This window comes from Salmo salar, chromosome 21, assembly GCF_965601325.2.
Source record: "Salmo salar chromosome 21, fSalSal1, whole genome shotgun sequence".
In the NCBI taxonomy this organism is placed as follows: domain Eukaryota; kingdom Metazoa; phylum Chordata; class Actinopteri; order Salmoniformes; family Salmonidae; genus Salmo; species Salmo salar.
The window spans coordinates 15,169,352-15,191,482 of NC_138311.1; the positions used below are offsets into that span (position 1 = coordinate 15,169,352).

General features: G+C 42.6%; 3 protein-coding genes across 3 annotated transcripts; 1 reads left to right on the forward strand and 2 right to left on the reverse strand.

Moving 5' to 3' along the window:
- Window positions 1-794: 794 nt before the first annotated feature.
- On the forward strand, window positions 795-9,993 carry LOC106581818 (polypeptide N-acetylgalactosaminyltransferase 5). Its single transcript, XM_014164195.3, has 10 exons — window positions 795-2,283; window positions 2,397-2,563; window positions 5,100-5,219; window positions 5,386-5,521; window positions 6,438-6,557; window positions 7,027-7,144; window positions 7,669-7,998; window positions 8,594-8,674; window positions 8,990-9,142; window positions 9,492-9,993. The coding sequence occupies exons 1-10, from the start codon at window positions 1,094-1,096 to the stop codon at window positions 9,630-9,632; spliced, it is 2,556 nt and encodes an 851-aa protein (XP_014019670.3). The 5' UTR covers window positions 795-1,093; the 3' UTR covers window positions 9,633-9,993.
- A 4,569-nt stretch (window positions 9,994-14,562) lies between these two features.
- On the reverse strand, window positions 14,563-15,859 carry ermn (ermin). Its single transcript, XM_014164198.3, has 2 exons — window positions 15,184-15,859; window positions 14,563-14,961 (listed from the first exon to the last, which is right to left on the reverse strand). Exons 1-2 carry the CDS (start codon window positions 15,707-15,709, stop codon window positions 14,603-14,605), a joined length of 885 nt encoding a protein of 294 aa, XP_014019673.2. The 5' UTR covers window positions 15,710-15,859; the 3' UTR covers window positions 14,563-14,602.
- A 1,452-nt stretch (window positions 15,860-17,311) lies between these two features.
- Window positions 17,312-21,579, reverse strand: cytip (cytohesin 1 interacting protein). The gene is given in 8 exon segments (NM_001141747.1): window positions 17,312-18,654; window positions 18,888-18,954; window positions 19,566-19,632; window positions 19,893-19,986; window positions 20,374-20,476; window positions 20,608-20,662; window positions 20,789-20,838; window positions 21,315-21,579. Coding segments are annotated over 8 exon segments (1,068 nt in total). The 5' UTR covers window positions 21,498-21,579; the 3' UTR covers window positions 17,312-18,205.
- Between the last annotated feature and the right edge of the window lie 552 nt (window positions 21,580-22,131).

Below are 22,131 nucleotides of genomic sequence, written 5' to 3' on the forward strand. Positions count from 1 at the left end.
GACTATATTTTACCTTTATATTTTACCTTAACTAGGCAAGTCAGTTAACAACAAATACTTATTTACAAAGACTGCCGCCCGCGGCCAAACCCTAACCCGGACGCTGGGATAATTGTGCACCGCTCTATTGGACTCCCAATCACGGTGTGGAATTGAACCAGGTCTGTAGTGACACCTATAGCACTAAGATGTAGTGCCTTAGACCGCTAGCCCATGTATCTGACGCTGTCTGGACAGAATTAGTATGACATCCCATAATCGTTCGGTCCAGATAGCGTCAGATACATGGTCTAAACATACTGAGACAGAGAGGCGCTGTTTCGCTCGCTCGGATGCTTCATACTGCGATGTATGCTCTTTTTTTTTTTTCTGTCCGGGCGCGTCTTGGTCAAATAAATGAATATTTCAATATTTTATTTGAACGGGCAAGGAGGACATGAGACCTGGGCCACACCCTCTTCCACGCCACCTTTCCTGTGCACTGAAACGGTTTGCATACAATTAAGCTATCTGTCCAATCACTGTGTGTGCTCTCAAAGTGCAAAGTTGAAATATGTCGTAGACGGGAGGTACTTCCACGACAGAGTAGGGGCAAATGTGGCTAAGAATTGAATGGATGTCTGTGGTTTTCGCATTCTCTTCAAGGAAATCAGTTCATTTCTCATTCAAAAGACATTAGTAGAGGGCAAGTAACAAAATGCAAGATCATTGCATTGCATTCCCAGAAAAGTGGACAGCGCATGGATAAGCAACTTGATACATTGTAACATTCAGGGAAGTAAATGGACAGCATGGAATTTCACAAGTAAGTTTTACTTATACATTTTAGCGTTATTGTTTAAATGTTTTTTTTTTTTTTTTTGCTACAAGATGCACACTAGTTCAATTAAGGGTATTTGACAGAAGATTCCGAAAGTAGTTTGGCCAAAGCAATCTTCTCGGCGTGGAATGCCACGCAGGCAATAGCCTAGTACTACTATACTACTACCCAAACTAAAGAAACGAAGTTGAATGGGTGTTGATAAGTAGGCTATGACCCGCGAATGCATTAATAAGATATTGTGACATTATATCTAGATTTAACCCAAATAAAATGAGGGCGATAAAGATAAGGAAATACTTTAGGGGTAGTGGGAGGGTACTTGCATTTGTTTTCATTGCATCTATTATTTGGCTGCTGTTCGATATGGCAGCGCTTCGCCTGTCATTAAATGATGTTAACAGCCAACTTTTAAAAGAAAGCGTAGTAAAGGAAAGGCAGGCTGTCAGACAGCAGGCCACGAAACGTACTAAGTTAGTGCATAGGGGGTTTAAACATCCAGTACAGAGAGTAGACTTGGACCTGGACGAGGCAGGTAATAAAGATCCACTCCAGAATGACAATAAAGTCCTTGAAGTGTACAGGAAGCGAGGACCCGCTGTCAAAAATGACCCACAGTTTAAGGACAACGTGAACTCACATGAGCAACAAGGAGGGAATGCCCAACCAAAGTTAGAACATGCTGTCATCTTTAAGCATAACCAAATCGAGCCTGTGCATCATGTCACAGTGAATACGAAAGCACCTGTCAAAGATCCTTTGCCCGTCAAAGATGTGTCAAAAAAGGCAGTGGACTTGGTGCTGGAGGATGGGAAAGTAGGACCTACGGAGAGGGATAAGATTGTGGCATTCCCTGCAGCAGTAGGCTCGAACTTTACCAAAGTGCCACCTGGTGTTCAGGAAGGAAAACATGTTGAAACGCCTGCCTCAAAAAATACAGGAGAGAACCAAGAGGGAAATATAGGCCTAGTGCAAAAAGGCAAAGAAAATAATGACTCCAAGACACAGAAGAAAGTCAAAAACTCACTTGGGCCTGGCAAACAAGAAAGCTTTATTAAAGACAAGGTTGCAGTGGACTACACAGTTAAACCTGTCAAAAAGGATGTACTCAAAGGAGAAGAGGTGATTGTCAACAAAGAGGACAAACAGATCAATGAGCTTGATAAAGGTAACCCTGAAGCCCTAAAGGAGGCCTTACCACCTACAGCAAAGCTGAAACGCCAACAAGGAGTTCCCACAAATTCTACAGTTGTTAGAAACACAGGTGTCCACAAAGTGCTGGCATTAGACATGACCCAAGCGCCTAGAGATGCCAACGCAATTGGGCAATTTGGGCAAGCAGCCATGGTGCCCAGTGACAAAGAGCAGGAGGTGAGGAACCGTTGGAATGAGGGCCATTTCAACGTCTACCTGAGTGACCAGATCCCTGTGGACCGAGCCATCCCAGACACCAGACCTCATATGTGAGTCAAACGGTTGCCTGGACCACACCATGATTACTTACTCACTCCCTCACTCATACAGTATACTAATGGTTAGTATTAAGTAACCTCTCTTTCCATTTGTTGTTCTGCAGGTGTTCTGAGAGTGTGGTCCATGATTACTTGCCCACCACCAGTGTGATCTTCTGCTTTGTGGACGAGGTATGGTCCACTTTGCTCCGGTCTGTCCACAGTGTCCTCAACCGGTCTCCACCACACCTTCTCAAAGAGATCATCTTGGTGGATGACTTTAGTACCAAAGGTAAGAATGGGCAAAAGCTATACAATTGTTTAGATATACAGTACCAGTCAAAAGTTTGGACACCTACTCATTCAAGGTTTTTTTTTTTTTTTAAATGTATTTTCACTGTCTTCTATGTTGTAGAATAATAGTGAAGACTTATAAACTATGAAATAACACATTGAATCATGTAGTAACCAAAAAAAGTGAAACAAATGAAAATATATTGTAGATTCTTCAAAGTAGCCACCCTTTGCCTTGATGACAGCTTTACACTCTTGGCATTCTCTCAACCAGCTTCACCTGGAATGCTTTTCCAACAGTCTTGAAGGAGTTCCCACATATGCTGAGCACTTTCCTTCACTCTGTGGTCCAACTCATCCCAAATGATCTCAATTGGGTTGAGGTCGGGTGATTGTGGAGGCCAGGTCATCTGATGCAGCACTCCAGCACACTCCTCCTCCTTGGTCAAATAGCCTTTGTACAGCCTTTACATTGTCCTGTTGAAAAATAAATGATAGTACCACTAAGCGCAAACCAGATAGGATGGCGTATCGCTGCAGAATCCCGTGGTAGCCATGCTGGTTAAATGTGCCTTGAATTCTAAGTAAATCAGACGGTGTCACCAGCAAAGCATCACACCACCTCCTCCATGCTTCACAGTGGGAACCACACATGCAGAGATCATCCATTCACCTACTCTGCGTCTCACAAAGGCACGGCGGTTGGAACCAAAAATCTCATTCTCAAATCAAAGGACAAATGTCTAATGTCCATTGCTCGTGTTTCTTGGCCCAAGCAAGTCTCTTATTATTGGTGTCCTTTTAGTAGTGGTTTCTTTGCAACAATTTGACTATGAAGGCCTGATTCACACTGTCCTCAGAACAGTTGCTGTCTATTACTTGAACTCTGTGAAGCAGTTATTTGGGCTGCAATTTCTGAGGCTGGTAACTCTAATGAACTTATCCTCTGCAGCAGAGGTAACTCTGGGTCTTCCTTTCCTGTGGCGGTCGTCATGAGAGCCAGTTTCATCATAGCTCTTGATGGTTTTTGCTACTGCACTTGAAGAAACTTTCAAAGTTCTTGAAATGTTCCGCATTGACTGACCTTCATGTCTTAAAGTAATGATGGACTGTCGTTTCTCGTTGCTTATTTGAGCTCTTCATGCCATAATATGGACTTGGTCTTTTACCAAATAGAGCTATTTTCTGTATAGCAACCCTAACTTGTCACAACACAACTGATTGGCTCAAACGCATTAAGAAGGAAAGAAATTCCACAAGTTAACTTTTAACAAGGCACACCTGTTAATTGAAATGCATTCCAGGTGACTACCTCCTGAAGCTGGTTGAGAGAATGTCAAAGAGTGTGCAAAGCTGTCATCAATGCAACGGGTGCCTACTTTGAATAATCTGAAATATATTTTGGTTTGTTTAACAATTTTACTTTTAGTTGGTTACTACATGTGTTATTTCAGAGTTTTGATGTCTTCACTATTATTCTACAATGTAAAAAAATAAAATAACCCTTGAATGAGTAGGTGTGTCCAAACTTTTGACTGGTTGTGTGTGTGTGTGTGTGTACACAACATTTAATAGGATGTCTTTGGGAGGGGCTTTCCTGGTAAACAGAAAGGGAGCAAATGTCTAACTGGCCTCTTGGAGACAGGCCCTTTTCTATATACTAATCAGACAGCACCAAATGTTCTGCAAACACCAGCCTGAGAAGCGTGTAGGAAGTCAACAACAAAGTCAGTGACTAAAATAAAGTGCATTTAAAATCAGTGTGTTCTCAGTCCTTGTACCTCCAGTCTGCGTCAATCATTATCAACAGATACTCCAGAGAATAGTCCTTAACATTCAGCAAGTCTAGTGACCATCAACCCGGACCTTGCGTTTCACAAACAGAACACTGGAAATGATGTCTATTACAGGAAGGGGAACTGTATAAATATGCATAACATTGTGTTAAAGTGTTGTTTTTCTATAGAGGTTTGTATATTTTCAGCCAGTAGTTTTGAAAGTAGTGCTCACAAGCCAAAACGGGTCCCTGAAAATTGTGTACGATGTCATCCATTTCGTATATGTTACGTCCAGCAATTCGTATGACCTGTTACCAATTCCAATTTATACAATATTTTACAAATGTGTAAGTGCTTTCACTATGAAAGGTATGAGCGTGCAACTCAATTGAACAAAATATTTGAAGTATTGATTGTAAGGATTGCTTGGCTTTCTCCACCAGGCGACGATTACAGATGTTTTGTTATGCCTGTATGAACTGTACATTTACACGTGGAGTTCAAAACCATAAGGTTTTAAAAAAAATAGACGAGGTTTTCAAAATCCTGTTCATTCTCTTTAATCGCTATAAATTAAATATAAACTTTATTAATCTTGGAGACATCTTAAGAGTTTTTCCTGCACAGGTGATGTCGCACTCTGCCCAAATGACTTATAGCTTACAATTAGGGCCTGGAGTTTTTCCTGGCCAGGTTTCATGGTCGGGAGGATAAACTCAAGGCCGTAAGCTTACTTGCCCTCATCCACTCTCTCAGAATATCTCAAGGACCATCTGGATGTGTATATGTCCCAGTATCCCAAAGTACGGATCGTCCGTCTGAAGGAGAGGCAGGGCTTGATCCGAGCTAGGCTGGCAGGAGCCGCCATTGCCAAAGGTAACCAACCACATCCTGCTGTCACCGCTTCCTCATACATTTGTTTGCTGTATAAACAAAATATCCTATACAAATAATCTCAATCCTGTCCTCCCATATATGTGGCAGCCAGGCGTCCCGGTGGTTTTGAGTTTGTCTCCAGCGGGTTTGTTTGCATTTCTCACAGGTGACGTTTTGACCTTTCTTGACTCGCATATCGAATGCAACGTGGGCTGGCTGGAACCTCTCCTGGAGAGAGTGTACATGGACCGGAGGAAAGTGGCCTGCCCAGTCATCGAAGTCATCAGTGACAAGGACATGAGGTAATGTGTTTATTGCCACTTATACATTATGCCTGCGTCCCAGAGCCCCATGGGCCCTGGTCAAAAGTAGTGCACTATATAGGGACTAGGGAATCATTTGGGACGCCTCCTGGGCCATATGGACGAAAATGCATATCAGGATAAATTTACTGAATTATCATGATAACTAATGATAAGTTGAGCGATAAATGTATAACATTGACGTGCATCAGTTACTTTTCTAGGTGCCTCTGAATGTTGTAGCTATCAATTGTCCCATTTAGTAATAGCCCATATTAGCAGCCCATATTAGCAGCCTTATTCCATTCTCTAGTGTAGGCTGCTTATCGTAATTATGAGTAAAATGTCCTCTGTAGTCGGTTCGGTCGGCGTTGATAATTTTCGGTTTATGGTCACAGTTTGAGTTATTATTCAACCTCATTGTCCAAATTATGGTCTGTCGGTACCCTGTGGGGGGGCACAATGTCTCATAGGGATATTTCGAAAGGTCTATGCACCTAGTGGGCCATTCTCGCTCGGACAAAGCTCACTTAGCTGACTATGTCCCTAGTGTTGCAAAATGTGCGACAGCAATGGTAGCTTTCTGTGTGTTACCTACACGTAACATATCATTAGAACGCTTCGATTCACAGCTATCCGTCTGACACATTTTCAGCAGACCTTTGACCCTAAGGGTTCATATTGTAATTACCTGTGTACACTGGTGTTAAAAAGAAAAACTGATAACCCTAGCTTCTTTTTATACATCCAGGTTTGATGCAACATCCTGTTTACTGGAAGTCAGTCCTTGTAATGTTGATTTCAGGCTCCTGTGTGATATTAATCAGATTCATCTGAGTTTTGTGCATTTAGTTCCCTCATGCATTATTCCTCCAGTAATGTAACATTTGGCTAATTATGTTTTGTGTTTTTACAGCTATGTGTTGGTTGACAACTTCCAAAGAGGGGTGTTCAAATGGCCCTTGGTGTTTGGGTGGAGCACGTTATCAAAGGACACCATCAAGAAGAATCACATGAAGGATTCAGATCCCATCAGGTAGTGCTGTATTTCATTACACCCCTCGTGACTGTTCATTCACATAGTGATGGTTGCAGATGAGTTCAACAACTTCAGGAATGCATTCCTCCTCCATTTCCTTGAGGTAATCATCGATCTATACATGATTGAATAGGTCAAAGCTAGGTTACGCTTACTTATTACTTTCACCAATCCAACCAAATGAGATCAGAGATTACTTGAAGGGGCCAAGGTCTGACTCATATCCTGATTCCTTTGTGAGAGTTGATAAGACCTAGGAGGAATGTTTTTGTGTTCTTCACTTTCTCAATCTTTGTGCTAACTGGGTTGTAGTCATTAGTGTGCACTGTAGCAAAATGTTTTGCAACAGAAAATGAAAAGAAGTGTTTCTAATTGGACAAGTTCAGGTAGTCCTTCTCTGTTTCAGTTCATTTTCTTCCGTTTGGTGCCTAATGAATACAACCCTGGACTGTGTTTTGTTCCTCAGATGTCCTGTCATGGCAGGAGGCCTTTTCTCCATCGATAAGAAGTACTTCTATGAACTGGGCTCTTATGATCCTGGCCTGGATGTATGGGGTGGAGAGAACATGGAAATCTCTTTTAAGGTAAGTTGTAGAGCTGGGCGACATGGACAAAAATCCATATCGCGATAAATTGCCTGTATTGATGCGATAACGATAAATGGAAGGATATTAACATTCATGTGCACCCCAGTTGGTTTTTTTAATGGTAATTTAAACCAGAGTTTGCTATACTGCTTCTTATTGTAATGAACGATATCAGCAAAATGACTGCGTTAAATGTGTCTAATTGCCGGTTTATCGTCCCAGCTCTAGTCATTGGGACACATTTTCCCGTGTTTTATTAGAGATTAGTCTGTTTGCAGATCGATTTGAACGAGAGGTTTGATATTCGCAACCTGGTTTAGGATTACACCGTTAGCTCTGCCCTTAACTCTGACTCATGATCAAGGCTGCTTCGCAAATGCCATCCTATTCCCTACATAGTGCACTACTTTCGCCCAGAGCCCTATGAGCAAAAATAGGGTGCCATTTGGGATGCTTCTCAAATGATCTGATCACACCTTATGTTGTTGATTTTTTTTATGATATTTTTTTTGTTGTTGCAGATTTGGATGTGTGGAGGTGAGATCGAGATCATCCCGTGTTCCCGAGTGGGGCATATTTTCCGAGGCGAGAACCCGTACAAGTTTCCCAAGGACAGGCAGAAGACGGTTGAGCGTAACCTGGCCAGGGTGGCAGAGGTGTGGCTGGATGAGTACAGGGACCTGTTCTACGGCCATGGATACCTCCATCTGTTGGATAGGAGTGTCATCGACATCGGCAACCTCACAGACCAGATCGAACTCCGGAAGAAGCTTGAGTGCAAGAGCTTCAAGTGGTACCTGGACAACGTGTACCCAGACATGGTCGCTCCGCTGGTCAAAGCTGAGGGGCTGGTAGGTGTACTTTTTTACAGTAATAAATGATATTAATGGACGGATTGGATTTACAGTATATGGTGCTTTTCCAGATGCTCAAAGCGTTTACATGGTATGAACCTTATTGCTGCAGTTTCTAACTACGTTTGACACACTTCTAATCATTGTCTTTATTAAGCGATTGATTGATTCATCAATAGGAATCCAGTTTTTGCTTTTAGGCTGTTTACCCTTAGAATATATCACATTGTTTCTCTTTTTCTGGGAAACAATTGTTACTCTTTACTTCTCCAGTTAAATTATCCCTCATCTTGATGTTGAGAGACAATTGTACTTTTTTTTCTGTGGTGGGGTGGGGGGTTGTTTTCTTGCCTCCTCTCAATGCCTCTGCAACTCAGACAGAGATGTCAATTGTCCTCTTATCTGAACAAAGAGTGACTGTCTCGTCAGGCTTGTGACAGTTCTGTCAGCATTTGTTGAAGGCACAGAGTGAAAGAAAGGAGAAGCCTTCCTACTGTCAATATGGTGCAGTGACACTACCTATGTAAAGAAAATGTTATGACTGCTCTAGGCATTGTCATGTAATGTTATACCTGTGATCCTCCTTTGCTAGGTTTTCAATCGTGGAGTCAGAAAATGCCTCGCTCTGCAGGATGGCTCCCTTGCCTTTGAGATATGTGATCTCAGCAAGCTGGTAAATACTCACAGCTTCCACATTTGATAGGAAATGCTTTTTTTATGGCTATAACACATTGCATAGCTCCAGATGTGTGCTCACTATGGAATTCCTGTTTTAATTCAACACACACCCAACCGGTCTTCAAAACCCCCGTAGTTGTCATGAAGTCTGATTTATATGACCGACACTAAGGATGCATCCCAAATTACACCCAATTCCCTAGATGGTGCACTACCCTACGGGCCCTGGTCAAAAGCAGTGCCGTAAATAGGTAATAAGAGAGCCTGCATCCCAAATGGCAAACTCTTCCCCTCTGTCCCTAAACCTCAGAGTCAACACTTCAATTACACCTGGATGAGGCACGTTCGCCAGAAGGATGTCTGCGTCACTGCTCATGGCAAAGGGACCAGTCTGGCTCTGCAGCCGTGTGACAACACCAAGCCACAGCTACGCTGGCTCCACAAGGCCACCAACTCGGCTCTGGTAGGTTCACTTTACAATAGTGGTTTTCTGAATCTTGGTTTTGAGGAGAGTGTTAAGTCATTCCTGAGCCGAGCCGCTTATAAGTGTCGGCGTTGCATGCGGCATATTTACAGTGTGCGAGGAGGAAATTCAGCAACTCTTGGAGGATGGCAGATGTTGAGAACGGCGTTTTTTACTGTTGAAACCAACTATTTTCGGCCCGTAGCTTTCATCAGGGTTTTGCACCTGAATTCACAACACCTTGGTTGGAGCGGGTGGTAGCCAGCAGTGTTCCTTTCAGTTGCTGGATGAAAGTCACCATTATGCAGATGGTGATTTGGTGGTATTCCCCTGTGTTCTCTTTGCTCAGGTGGAGCACCTCATAGCGGAGAATAGTCCCCGGCGTATGTGCCTGGAGGCTGGGGCTCTGGATGACAGCATACAGCTGAAGGAGTGCGAGTCTACCAGTCACTACCAGAAGTGGCAGTTCACACACTACCACACTGTGTGATGGGAGTACAGGACTACAGTACTGTTCCTGCTTTAGAGATTGACACTAAAGAACTTGACTGTACTGTATGCATTTGGATGTTTTCAGTGTATTTCTGCAATGGGATATGCATGGTGCTGCTGGTGTGAGGGTGGTGTTGGGACGTGCAATGCTTTTATTTTTTTTTTACTTCTCCTTTTTATCATGATTGACCTTCACTTGGAATTTTGAATTTTTGCATGACTGAGGGCCCCGGAATGATTTGAAAGGACAGCTGTTACACTGTGTAATTACAGGTTTGTATTTGGTGGCATAGTTTACTGGTGTAGGCTATACAAATAAATAATTGTTGCATACTTGTATGCAGTGGGTTGTGAAAGTATTCACCCCCCCTTGGCATTTTTCCTATTTTGTTGCCTTACAACCTGGAATTAAAATTGATTTTTATGGGGGGGGTTTGTATCATTTGATTTACACAACATGCCTACCACTTTGAAGATGCAAAATATTTTTCCTTGTGAAACAGACAAGAAGTAAGGCAAAAAAACAGAACTTGAGCGTGCATAACTATTCACCCTCCCAAAGTCAATACTTTGTAGAGCCACCTTTTGCAGCAATTACAGCTGCAAGTCTCTTGGGGTATGTCTCCATAAGCTTGGCACGTCTAGCCACTGGGATTTTTGCCCATTCTTCAAGGCAAAACTGCTCCAGCTCCTTCAAGTTGGATGGGTTCCGCTGGTGTACAGCAGTCTTTTTAAGTCATACCACAGATTCTCAATTGGATTGAGGTCTGGGCTTTGACTAGGCCATTCCAAGACATTTAAATGTTTCCCCTTAAACCACTCGAGTGTTGCTTTAGCAGAATGCTTAGGGTCATTGTCCTGGAAGGTGAACGTCCATCCCAGTCTCAAATCTCTGGAAGACTGAAACAGGTTTCCTTCAATTTCCCTGTATTTAGCGCCATCCATCATTCCTTCTATTCTGACCAGTTTCCCAGTCCCTGCCGATGGGGAAAAACATCCCCACAGCATGATGCTGCCACCACCATTCTTCACTGTGGGGATGGTATTCTCGGGGTGTTGGGTTTGCCCCAGACATAGCGTTTTCCTTGATGGCCAAAAAGCTCAATTTTAGTATCATCTGACCAGAGTACCTTCTTCCATATGTTTGGAGTCTCCCACATGCCTTTTGGTGAACACCAAACATTTTTTCTTTAAGAAATGGCTTTTTTCAGGCCACTCTTCTGTAAAGCCAAGCTCTGTGGAGTGTACAGCTTAAAGTGGTCCTATGGACAGATGCTCCAATCTCCGCTGTGGCGCTTTGCAGCTCCTTCGGGGTTCTTTTTGGTCTCTTTGTTGCCTCTCTGATTAGTGCCCTCCTTGCCTGGTCTGTGAGTTTGTGGGTGGCCCTCTCTTGGCAGGTTTGTTGTGGTGCCGTGTTCTTTAATAATGGATTTGATAGTGCTCAGTGGGATGTTCAAAGTTTCCGTTTTTTTCTTTTAACCCAACCCTGTGTGTGTGTGTGTGTGTGTGTGTGTGTGTGTGTGTCCTGTATATACACTAAGATCATGTGACACAGATTGCACACAGTTGAACTTAAAAAAAAAAAAACTAAATATGTGACTTCTGAAGGTAATTGGTTGCACCAGATCTTATTTAGGGGCTTCATAACAAAGGGGATGAATACATATGCACGCACCACTTTTCCGTTGGACTATTTTGTCTGTTCATTACATGAAACACAAATAAAAATCCACTTAAATTACAGGTAATGCAACAAAATTGGAAAAATGCCAAGGGGGTGAATACTTTTACAAGGCACTGTGTGTACATATGTATGTGTATATAAGCTCTGTGGTTTACTCAAATTACTGTGAGCTTGTATAGAGGGTGTGACTCTCTTTAGCGTTATAGCCTACAGTTTACTTGCCGTTAGTCAACACCTCCACTAACTTTTGTGTGTGTGTGCGCCAGCTCATGCTTTTCACTAGTGTACTGTTGCTCTCACTTTTTGAGGTCTTTGGTTTTACATGCATGTTCACCAGCTTTGCAAAAAAATGAATTCTCATGCCTTGGCAAATCAATCACGAATGTGCCTTGATTATTTACATGAGGACTTGTACCAAGTATTTGTTTCTTGCAGATGTCCTATATACAGTTGAAATTGGAAGTTTACATGCATCTTAGCCAAATGCATTTAAACTCAGTTTTTCACAATTCCTGACATTTAATCCTAGTAAAAATGCCCTGTCTTAGGTCAGTTAGGATCACCACTTAATTTTAAGAATGTGAAATGTCAGAATAATAGTAGAGAATTATTTATTTCAGCTTTTATGTCTTTCATCACATTCCGAGTGGGTCAGAAGTTTACACACTCAATTAGTATTTGGTTGCATTGCCTTTAAATTGTTTAACTTGGCTCAAACGTTTCGGGTAGCCTTCCACAAGCTTCCCACAATAAGTTGGGTGAATTTTGGCCCATTCCTCCTGATTTTCTATAGGATTGAGGTCGGGGCTTTGTGATGGCCACTCCAATACCTTGACCTTGCTGTCCTTAAGCCATTTTGCCATAACTTTGGAAGTATGCTATGTGGTCATTGTCCATTTGAAAGACCCATTTGCGACCAAGCTTTAACTTCCTGACTGATGTCTTGAGCTGTTGCTTCAATATTTCCACATAACTTTCCATCCTCATGATGCCATCTATTTTGTGAAGTGCACGAGTCCCTCCTGCAGCAAAGCACCACCACAACATGATGCTGCCACCCCCGTGCTTCACGGTTGGGATGATGTTCTTCGGCTTGCAAGCCTCCCCCTTTTTCCTCCAAACATAACGATGGTCATTATGGCCAAACAGTTATATTTTTGTTTCATCAGACCAGAGGACATTTCTCCAGAAAGTATGATCTTTGTTCCCATGTGCAGTTGCAAACCATAGTCTGGCTTTCTTTATGGCGGTTTTGGAGCAGTGGCTTCTTCCTTACTGAGCGGCCTTTCAGGTTATGTCGATTATAGGACTCGTTTTACTGTGGATATAGATACTTTTGTACCTGTTTCTTCCAGCATCTTCACAAGGTCCTTTGCTGTTCTGGGATTGATTTGCACTTTTCGCACCAAAGTACGTTCATCTCTAGGAGACAGAATGCGTCTCCTTCTTGAGCGGTATGACGGCTGCGTGGTCCCATGGTGTTTATACTTGCGTACTAGTGTTTGTACAGATGAACGTGGTACCTTCAGGCGTTTGGAAATTGCTCCCAAGGATGAACCAGACTTGTTGAGGTCTTGGCTGATTTCTTTTGATTTTCCCATGGTGTCAAGCAAAAGAGACACTGAGTTTGAAGGTAGGTCTTGAAATACATCCACAGGTACACCTCAAATGATGTCATTTAGCCTATCAGAAGCTTCTAAAGCCATGACATCATTTTCTGGAATTTTCCACGCTGTTTAAAGGCACAGTCAACTTAGTGTATGTAAACTTCTGACCCACTGGAATTATGTTACAGTGAATTAATCTAAACAATGGTTGGAAAAATTACTTGTGTCATGCACAAAGTAGATGTGCTAACCGACTTGCCAAAACTATAGTTTGTTAACAAGAAATTTGTGGAGTGGTTGAAAAACGAGTTTTAATGATTCCAACCTAGGTGTATGTAAACTTCTGACTTCAACTGTATTTTAGCATTCCATTTGACTGCACAATTGCCCATATCTCTTCCTGTTTCAGTGCCAGATGGCTGGATATTTTATGCCACTTTGATTTAATGTAAATAGATCTGTTCTGTCCTTGTACCATTTTTACTGTTTGAAATATCATTTGATGTACAAATTTAAATGCATGCAGTGTGCATGAGTCTGTGTAGGCATTACATATCACAGCTTTGTTAAAGACATCTATCTGATATTTCTTTATTGAGATAAAAATTTAATTTGCATTATGAGTCAGCTCCGGGTTGAAGTTTTCCCTAGGTACAGATCTATGATCAGCTTCCCCTCCCCAATTCTAACCTCAGTGATTAGTGGGGGACATTTCAAACTGACCCAAGATCAGTGTCTAGGGGAAGCTTTACCCTACACTATATGGCTCGACTGGTATAATAAGAGCTGCTTGTTTTTTTTGTTTTTTACTATGGTTGTAGGTTTAGTGCGTACTGTATGTACATTTCTTTAACAATAGAGGGGACTGTTGATACCAAAGATGAACGATGGGATTTTCTTTCTCCAAATTCACACACATCAATGTTTAATTTCCTTTAATGAATAGATATTAAAGATAATTTTTATTCTTTCTTTTTCCACATTTATGCAACAGATTTATTGAGAACATGTACACTGTACTCATGGAAATATTACAGTATGGAAAGGTATGTCTGTTACAGCATTTTGGGGTTAACATTATTAGTTGGTTCAGTTCTTATAGCCTAAGTGTGTGTGTGTGTGTGTGTGTGTGTGTGTGTGTGTGTGTGTGTGTGTATATTTTAAATAGCATAACTTCACACATAGGGCTGATCACCTGAAATTCATACTTGCAGTGCTTAGCGAAGTGTATTGAAATCTTTACAGGCCAGGGGCCCCTGGGGATGCAAATTGTAATGTTTAGTAGTAGGCTTATTAGGGCCAAGCCTTTCTTTTTTATCTGCTTATCAAATACCTGCCTTACATACTCAAATGTTCCCCACTAATTTTCAAATTAAATAACAATACTACTATGCATATTGAGCTCCTCTCAGTAGTCATTCCAAGTCTGTGAGAACTCTTTTCATGTCAATCATTCTTTTGGCTTCAGCAGGGACTTAACGTTACAGTGAAATGTCAACATTTGAAATATGATACACTGAAAATCTGTTATGATTGTGTATTAGACAGAGACGCAACCAATGACGACAGGTGATTGTTATTCCAATGTGCATAGCGACTGGTTTAGCGTGTCCCCATCCAGCTCCATGCAGTTGAAGTAAAGCTGCAATATCTTTCAGATATTAACTTGATGTAACGTCATAGATTCATCATCCTGGACTCAAACTCGTCGATCTTCTGGCGAGTGTTACCTTTGCGTATCTTCCTGTAGGAGACAGTGCTATATTTGGAGCTGGCGTTGTAGTCGGAGGATTTCTTATGACGGGGCTGGCCAGACTTCTGTCCTTCTGAGGACTGGGAACTTGTACCCTGACAGGCCAGGGAATCCTGGGAACCTTTGTCTGTGTCCTCCTCATCCTGACTCGCACTGTTGGGCTCGTCACCAGAGGAGCATGGGGCCTCTGCCTCCCTGTATAGCTGAGCCTCCTCAGGTACAGGCGTGGGAACAGGTGTCTGCTCCTGTGTATCTTTCACCTCCATCTTGTGTGAAGCAGAAGCTTAAATGCAGAAGTACACATTTGTCACTTGTTCTCAGAACAATTTTAATATTCTGAGTTCTCTCATTGTAGTGTACTAAATAATGTAAAATCTGCTTATAAATGTGGTTATATGGTAATTTTACCAAAAATATTCATTGTGGAATGAATGCTGGATTATCGATACTGACAATTTTACTTTGATTGTATAGAATATTCTCCGTATAATTCCGATTTCCTTACCTTTGTTCATCAATGTGTCCTGTCCTGTATGTTTTTGTGGCTCTGCAAGTGTTTGAGTTGGGATTTGTGCCAATGTTTCTGTCTGGACTGTCTGGGGCTTAGTTAGGCCACTGTCGGTGTGCTGATGTGACCCAGTATCACCCTTGCCCGAAAGGGCAGCGCTCCGGCGGTCTCCTCCCTCCGTGATGGGATCTTTCCCTGTTCCATTCTCCATGACTACACTGGCTGTCTCAGCCTTGAGTAGGCTCACCTTCCCATTCTGTGGTTGAGCTGATTTCTCTGTGGACCCACGGAGCAAGGGACAAGACCTTCCTTCCCCATCTAATGGAGCATCACCCTCATCATAGAACACAGAGTCATCTCCCTCCTCCTCCTCCATAGCTCTCTCCACAGCCTGCTCCAGAGACTGGATGGCTCCCAGACTCATCCCACTGATGATCTCCGCCACCTGGGATGCCACCCTGTTCGTATTCCCCTCCATCCCATCCAGGTCCAGTGGAGGAGGAATGTTCTTTTCTCTGTCCATGTTTTTTTTTGTTTGTTCAAAATAGTTTTTGTGGTGCTGAAATAATCAGACTTCTCTGACTTCGTCAATTGTCCACCTCTTTTGATTTTTTTCCCGACGAGCATTTTGTCGTATCAGTTGCCAGACAGTTCGAGCGTCTTCAGCCGGCCAATGCGGTCATCCACCGCAGTCATCCAATCAAAATACTCATTCTCGTTCCGAGTTATCCCGTTGGCTGGTAAGGGAGAGTACCATCCTGCGTTTTTAATCAATGATGTGAGGCCGAGCTGTCTTTTTTGTGCTAGTGTGCGATGTAATTCTTTTAAGCATGTTTGAGCCAATGAAGAACAGAGGTTTTGTGTTGGACCAACAAATGGCTCTTTGTCTGTGTGACTTGGACAAGTGTACTGATTGTACTGATTGTTTAGTATAATCCATCCTGAGTGACCACCTCCCTGTGCCATTCTGAGACCAGATGAACGTTCTCCTGTAGGTTTACTCAAGTGGAAAGCAGGGTAAGCTACGGAATTAAGAGTGCACATGTTGCATGCTTAAGGGTCCCTTAAGAGATGGCAACAAGAACACCTACCATTGCTGGCTAAGTTGCATCAGATCATATCACGTATGACAGTAAGTCGCTTTGTATGAAAGCGTCTGCTAAATGGGATATGTTATCATATAGCGGTGTAAAAAGAGAATATAAGGTTTACATTTACATTCTCCAAGCTAACAGAGAACATAAGAGAAGGAAGGATAGTCTTTTTCAGTATAGAGCTGTAGCGCTGACCTCCCTGTTAACCTCAGTCTAAGCCGTTAGTGCCCTCCCACCTATTCTACGTTAACATATAGAATTGGATCATTTCGTTATTTGATTTTAAGACCCCTTTAGCCCCCCCCAATTTTTTTATTTTTAAAGTTATTTGATTAAAATAATTTGGACTTTACTACTATAGCCCATAGAATCGCATTGAATAACATTCGTAAATAGCAACAAAAACAAATAATAAGGAATAAGGTTTTGAAGTGTCTGTCCTAATATCTAGGAGATAGAAGAAAGCGCAGGAAGTGTGTGTGTGTACATGTACTTTTTTTTTCTCCATATTTAACCCCTTATTTGTTACTAGGGGTTACCTTCAGACGAGTCCCCTTAGTGCCCCAATGTTGTGCTTTGGGATTCCAATCTTCTGGTGTAGGTCAACAGTATATGTACACTTCCTTCAACTGTCCTACTTATATCTCAGACACACTTATCAACATCAACTTACAGGAGCAAATAGGGTTCGGTGCCTTGCTCAAGGGCACAATGAAAGATGTTTCACCTGGTCAGCTTGGGAATTCGAACCAGAAACCTTCTGGTTACTAGTCCACCGCTCTTAACCACCAGGATACCTGCCGCCTCACTTCAGAACCCCACTGGCATCACATTTGGCAAGATATTGTGAACCTCATTCTCCTTTTACAGTGTGGCATTGTACCGTATCTTCCGATATAATTCAAAGTCCTAAGCATTTAATGCCATCTAGTGGTTGTTCATCAGTTATTTTTTTCACTCTCACAGATGTACTTAAATAATAGAAAACAGTATGAGAGAGAGAATTATGTAAATAGTTGGTTCCTAAACTGTCACTATATACCGTTTTTTTATTTGTGTAAAACTTTACAGTCACTTGTCTTCAGGGAATTTCAAACACGTCTTTTTGAATCTCAATGAAAGCAGCAAATGGCACACATCAAGCATACATTCAAAACAGTTGAGTAACATTCCACGGCACTCTGTTAAAATACCATGAATTAGAGCAAAGACGGTTCTTATTTGTAGTATAACTATCAAGACTGAAAGTAAGTTGTAGATAACCTGAAACTTGGGTACGGGTACGAAAGTAGCTCCTTCTCTGCCCACATCCTGTTTTGAACTATGAAGTTAGCTACCTGGTTAAGACCTCACACTTTTTTTAGGTGACAAACTGTTGCTGGTAAATTCTTTCATTGCATGTATGTACCTGGTTAAATAAAGGTGAAATTAAAATAAAATGTATCAAATATGCAAAGCATAACACTTCAAGTTATATACAAGCAAAATATTGAATTCAGGGACATCATGGCTTTTCATGCATAGTTATCACCCTTCATACAATGGTAACATTTTTAGAAATGGCAAGCACAATCTTTGTTGCCATGTCTGCCCACACATGGAGTCCCCGTGTTCTATATTACAAATAATTGTTACCGTTATAAGGATTAATGCTGTTTTCTCATTATGGAAATTGTGCAACAGCCAGTCAGCCACATAAGCAGTCCATCGCGTATACAGTATCTATAGATAACTGAAGGCCTTTGTCAAAGGGAGATTTCTCTTTACCTCCTAATGCTTCTCATCCCAATAATGTTAATTGAGTGGCTACTCCTGAGCCAGGGGCACGGTGTCCATATTGGCAATGCTTCAGTCCCAGCAGGAAATGTTTGTATTGAACATCACATCAGACACAGACCTACTGAAGTGTTCGTTCATAGCTCAGGTCAGGTGTCCTCCTCCTCCACTGAGTGGTTGAATCCAGGGATGAACTTCAGGATGTGTTTGCGGACGCTGGCTCTCCTAGCCTTCCTGGGGAGTGTCCCGAACAGGGAGGAGGAGGCTCTGGAGGGGTCCCAAGAAGGGGAGGAGAGGGAGCCACTGCTGCCAGCCAGGCTATCGCTGTGGGGACGGCTGAGGCTGGCCGGGGCCCTGGGCATTTCCTGGGGGAAGTCTGTGGAGAAGAAGCAGCTATCATCTGGACTGGCCACATTGCAGGGGCTGGGAGAGCTCAGGTCCCCAAACACACTGGCCAGGTCACTGTCCTCTGTCATCCCACTCCGGCAGCTACTGTCACTGGAGAAACGGTGGCCACAGTGGTCACTGTGTCCAGACGGAGACAGTAGAGACATCAGGGAGTCCATAGAGGGGTGTAGAGAACTGTCATTCAGGTTACCTGGAGACCAGGGAAGGGCAGTTAGTTGACTTCAACAAACGCCGTATTCATGTGCACTGTAACGGATGTGGTTGATTTGACAGGACATTTTTATATCAATTACTTCTCAGTTAATGCGTCACAAAGACAGTAAACGAAGCTCGTTAATGCAGCTCAGCGTTTTACTTGTCATTTTCACATCAGCTAATGAGACAGGAAGTTGTGTGGTTTCACAGCTGGGCAAAACCCCTCACCTCGCGTAAGGCGTTTTTCCTGTAATGTGAGCGCTTGCAACTCCACCCATTTCTCTCCCAGGGTATGCTGTGTGGACAAAAAACATAGAATGACATGCCAATTAAACATGATTGACTCCGCTATACATTAGACATGATTGAGGTCAGCTAAACAGTACTTAACAGCCTTTATTATAGTGTTTCCCTGTGACCCAATTCATCTACATTAGGATTTGTGCATGGAATTGTGTAGTATACTTAAGCAGTAAGGCCCAGGGAGTGTGGTATATGACCAATATACCACGGCTAAGGGCTGTTCTTACGCACGACGCAACGCGGAGTGCCTGGATCCGGCCCTTAGACGTGTGGTACAGTATATCGGCCATATACCACTAACCCCCGAGGTGCCTTATTGCTATTATAAACTGGTTACCAACGTAATTAGAACAGTAAAAAGCAATGTTTTTATTATTCCTGTGGTGTATATGGTCTGATAGACCATGGCTTTCAGCCAATCAGCCTTCAGGGCTTGCACAACCCAATTTATTAATAGCTATGGGGAACCGGTCTATAGTTTTGTAATGTGTGCTTTTTTTTTTGTGGGGTGGGGTTATGTGGTACTGCACAGTGCACACCACCCATATTTCCCACTATGATGTGTTATTGAAGCCAAACATCCGCCCTGTAAGAGAGACATACCTTGAGCAAGCTCATCTTCTTTTCCAGCTCAATCCTCTTCACCACCGTCCCACACACCGTCTCCATCCTGGGATTACACAGAGGCAAGATGAGCACAAGCAGACATACACATCCTACACATAATACTGACCCTTCTAGAGAATAGAGTAGCTTTATGTTTCCTAGAGGGAGCTATTCAGTATACTATACCAAGGTTGAAACCAAGGTTAATGCCAATATCAAGGTTTTATAAAAAAAATGCTTCTATGTTCCAATGTTTTTCTCACATTCTTCGGAGTTACAGGCAGTAACCCTTTGGTTTTGAGTGTCATCGCTGGTTTTACTCACTGTAGAAAGTTGGTGGATTTTCGAATCAGGTCAACGATGTGCTGATGGCTCAAGCCCTCAATGCTGACCCCATTGATGGTGACGATAACATCACCTACATGCACAACGACAGCGAGAGGAAGATAGAAAGAGAGAAAGCGAGAGCGTGGGAGATATGTTCAAAGGGTTAACACGCAAACAACCAATCTTAATCTCGGGCTGCGGTGCTGGGAGTTTGACTGACCCAAAATCAGCATTTTATTATTATTTCTCGGTAAAGGTATTGTACGAAAAACGTCGACCACAATAAATGTGTGTGGGAGAGCTAAAGAGAGACAGAGAATGTGATTAGTTAGGCGTCGACTTGTTGGCCTTTTCAATATGTGAAAGTTAGATGTTTTGTAATGAGTGGCACGAGGACATCTCTCTGTGTGAAAACCATACTGCACAGCGTTGAAGCTGAGTCTGGGCCATAGGGAGAGGAAGTGGGTGGGTGTCTCACCGGTGGTCAGGCCTGCACTCTCAGCCGAGCTGTCGTCCTGCACCTTGCACACAAATGTGCACATCTCCACCGCAGTGCTGTTCTTCAGCTGTACACCATATGTCTACAACAAGAGGAGTCACACTGTCACTCGGCAGGACTGACAATGCGATTAAAGCACTTTTGTTGTTGTTGAAGAACGTATTTCTTAAATTCTAAACAGAATTGAATTTGAAAACGGATGAAATGTCTTACCTGAATTTCAAATCCAAACGTCTCATTGTCTTGTTTTTGCATTATAACAGTAGTCCTATATGTTCAGGAGAAATGGGGTTACAGACTTGTCCTAACTTGGGTCATTAAAGCACAAATGTTGTATGTATCATAGTGTTAACAGTGTAAATGTTATTACAAATGACAGAAGGCTTGTATTTACCTCTGAGGGTCACAGTAATCCACCAAGGAGTTTGAGCGGGTTCTGTTGGACTGGAAAATCAAATGTATATTTCATATATTTGTACAGTATATATTTTATGAATACAACAGTTGAAAATAGCTATTCTCAATCTGGTCACAGCACATGTATTTCATTCCATGCAAAATAGACTAGATGGACATCAGTCTCTTTATATTCTCGGTAAGAAATTTGACATATTTTCATCGTAAACATATACATCACACTACGTTTCCAGGTATTTTTCCTGCTAGTGAACTAGTTTGTCTCCTATGTAAACCCCAAAAAAATGTATTTGTCAAAAGGCTTTTTGTCATCGCACGTTCTCGGTTTTGTTGTGGTTGTACAGTACATGTTAATGCAAACCTCTCTGATGCCACTCTGAAACCGTTTTATGTCGTCTCTACTAACATCAATGACCTCTAAGAATACTTATAGCTTACATGACAATTGATATACAGTGAAACTTTTAACGCTTTCCTGTTTCTCTCCAAGGTTTCTCGCTTACCTGTTTCCAGCCTCTTGGCAGAGTCCCGGGAGTAGTCCCCCCATTCTGACTGGGTTTGTCATGGTGTCCCCTCAGAGAGCGCCGATACCATAGATGACCCTTCTTCCTCAGAGAGCCCTCCATAATGTAACTGTCCTGGCTGCCCTGTCGCAGGAGCCCATTGAAGTTCATGGTGGATTGCATGGTGGAGTGGAGCTCACTCTCTTCACAGCGCCATAGTGTAGCTCTGGTACAGCTAGTACAGTAGAGTAACTCTGCATGTGTTGTATATGTGATGTGTCCCTGCCACTGCTGTGCAGCTTAAAATAAATGTGCTAAAGCGGAAATCCACACCATGCGATTATGATGCTCCTGTGTTAGCGGATCACAGCCCTTTGCTTATTTTCTTTCCACCCTTCTTTTTAATTTTTCTTGTGTACCGTTTGTCTGCTCTGCTGTGGCCAGGAAAAGGAAATCGGCATACTTTTTTTCTCTCTCTTTTCAAACAGCCCCCTTTTTTTTGTGCCGTCTGTGCGATTTGATTTATGGTCTGTCAGAAATCAGCAATGCATGAAAAACTGCCACCTCTGTGGTCTAGACTAGCATCAGCACCTGCTTCCCCTCACTCCACTTTCTGTTTTCTGAATGGGTTGGAGTCAACCTGAGCCTCTCTGGTCCGCCAAGCAAAGAGATTTGTCTTGTGAGGACAGACAAAAGCAGGCTTTCGCTCGGGGCTAGAGACTTGCTTTACAAACACACAGCATGGGTCAATGGCTAGAAGGCATCGGACGTGGTTTGATCCGAGAGGAAATCACACACAGGCCAACAGTCAAGGCTA

What these genes read in the sequence shown, in the direction of transcription:
- LOC106581818 (XM_014164195.3), top strand. Translation starts at nt 1,094, where the DNA reads ATGAGGGCGATAAAGATAAGGAAATACTTTAGGGGTAGTGGGAGGGTA. An exon ending in ATCAGTGACAAGGACATGAG is followed by an intron (nt 5,522 to 6,437) that starts GTAATGTGTTTA and finishes GTGTTTTTACAG; the next exon opens with CTATGTGTTGGTTGACAACT. An exon ending in TATGTGATCTCAGCAAGCTG is followed by an intron (nt 8,675 to 8,989) that starts GTAAATACTCAC and finishes CCTAAACCTCAG; the next exon opens with AGTCAACACTTCAATTACAC.
- ermn (XM_014164198.3), bottom strand. Translation starts at nt 15,709, where the DNA reads ATGGACAGAGAAAAGAACATTCCTCCTCCACTGGACCTGGATGGGATG. An exon ending in GGACACATTGATGAACAAAG is followed by an intron (nt 14,962 to 15,183) that starts GTAAGGAAATCG and finishes TCTGCATTTAAG; the next exon opens with CTTCTGCTTCACACAAGATG.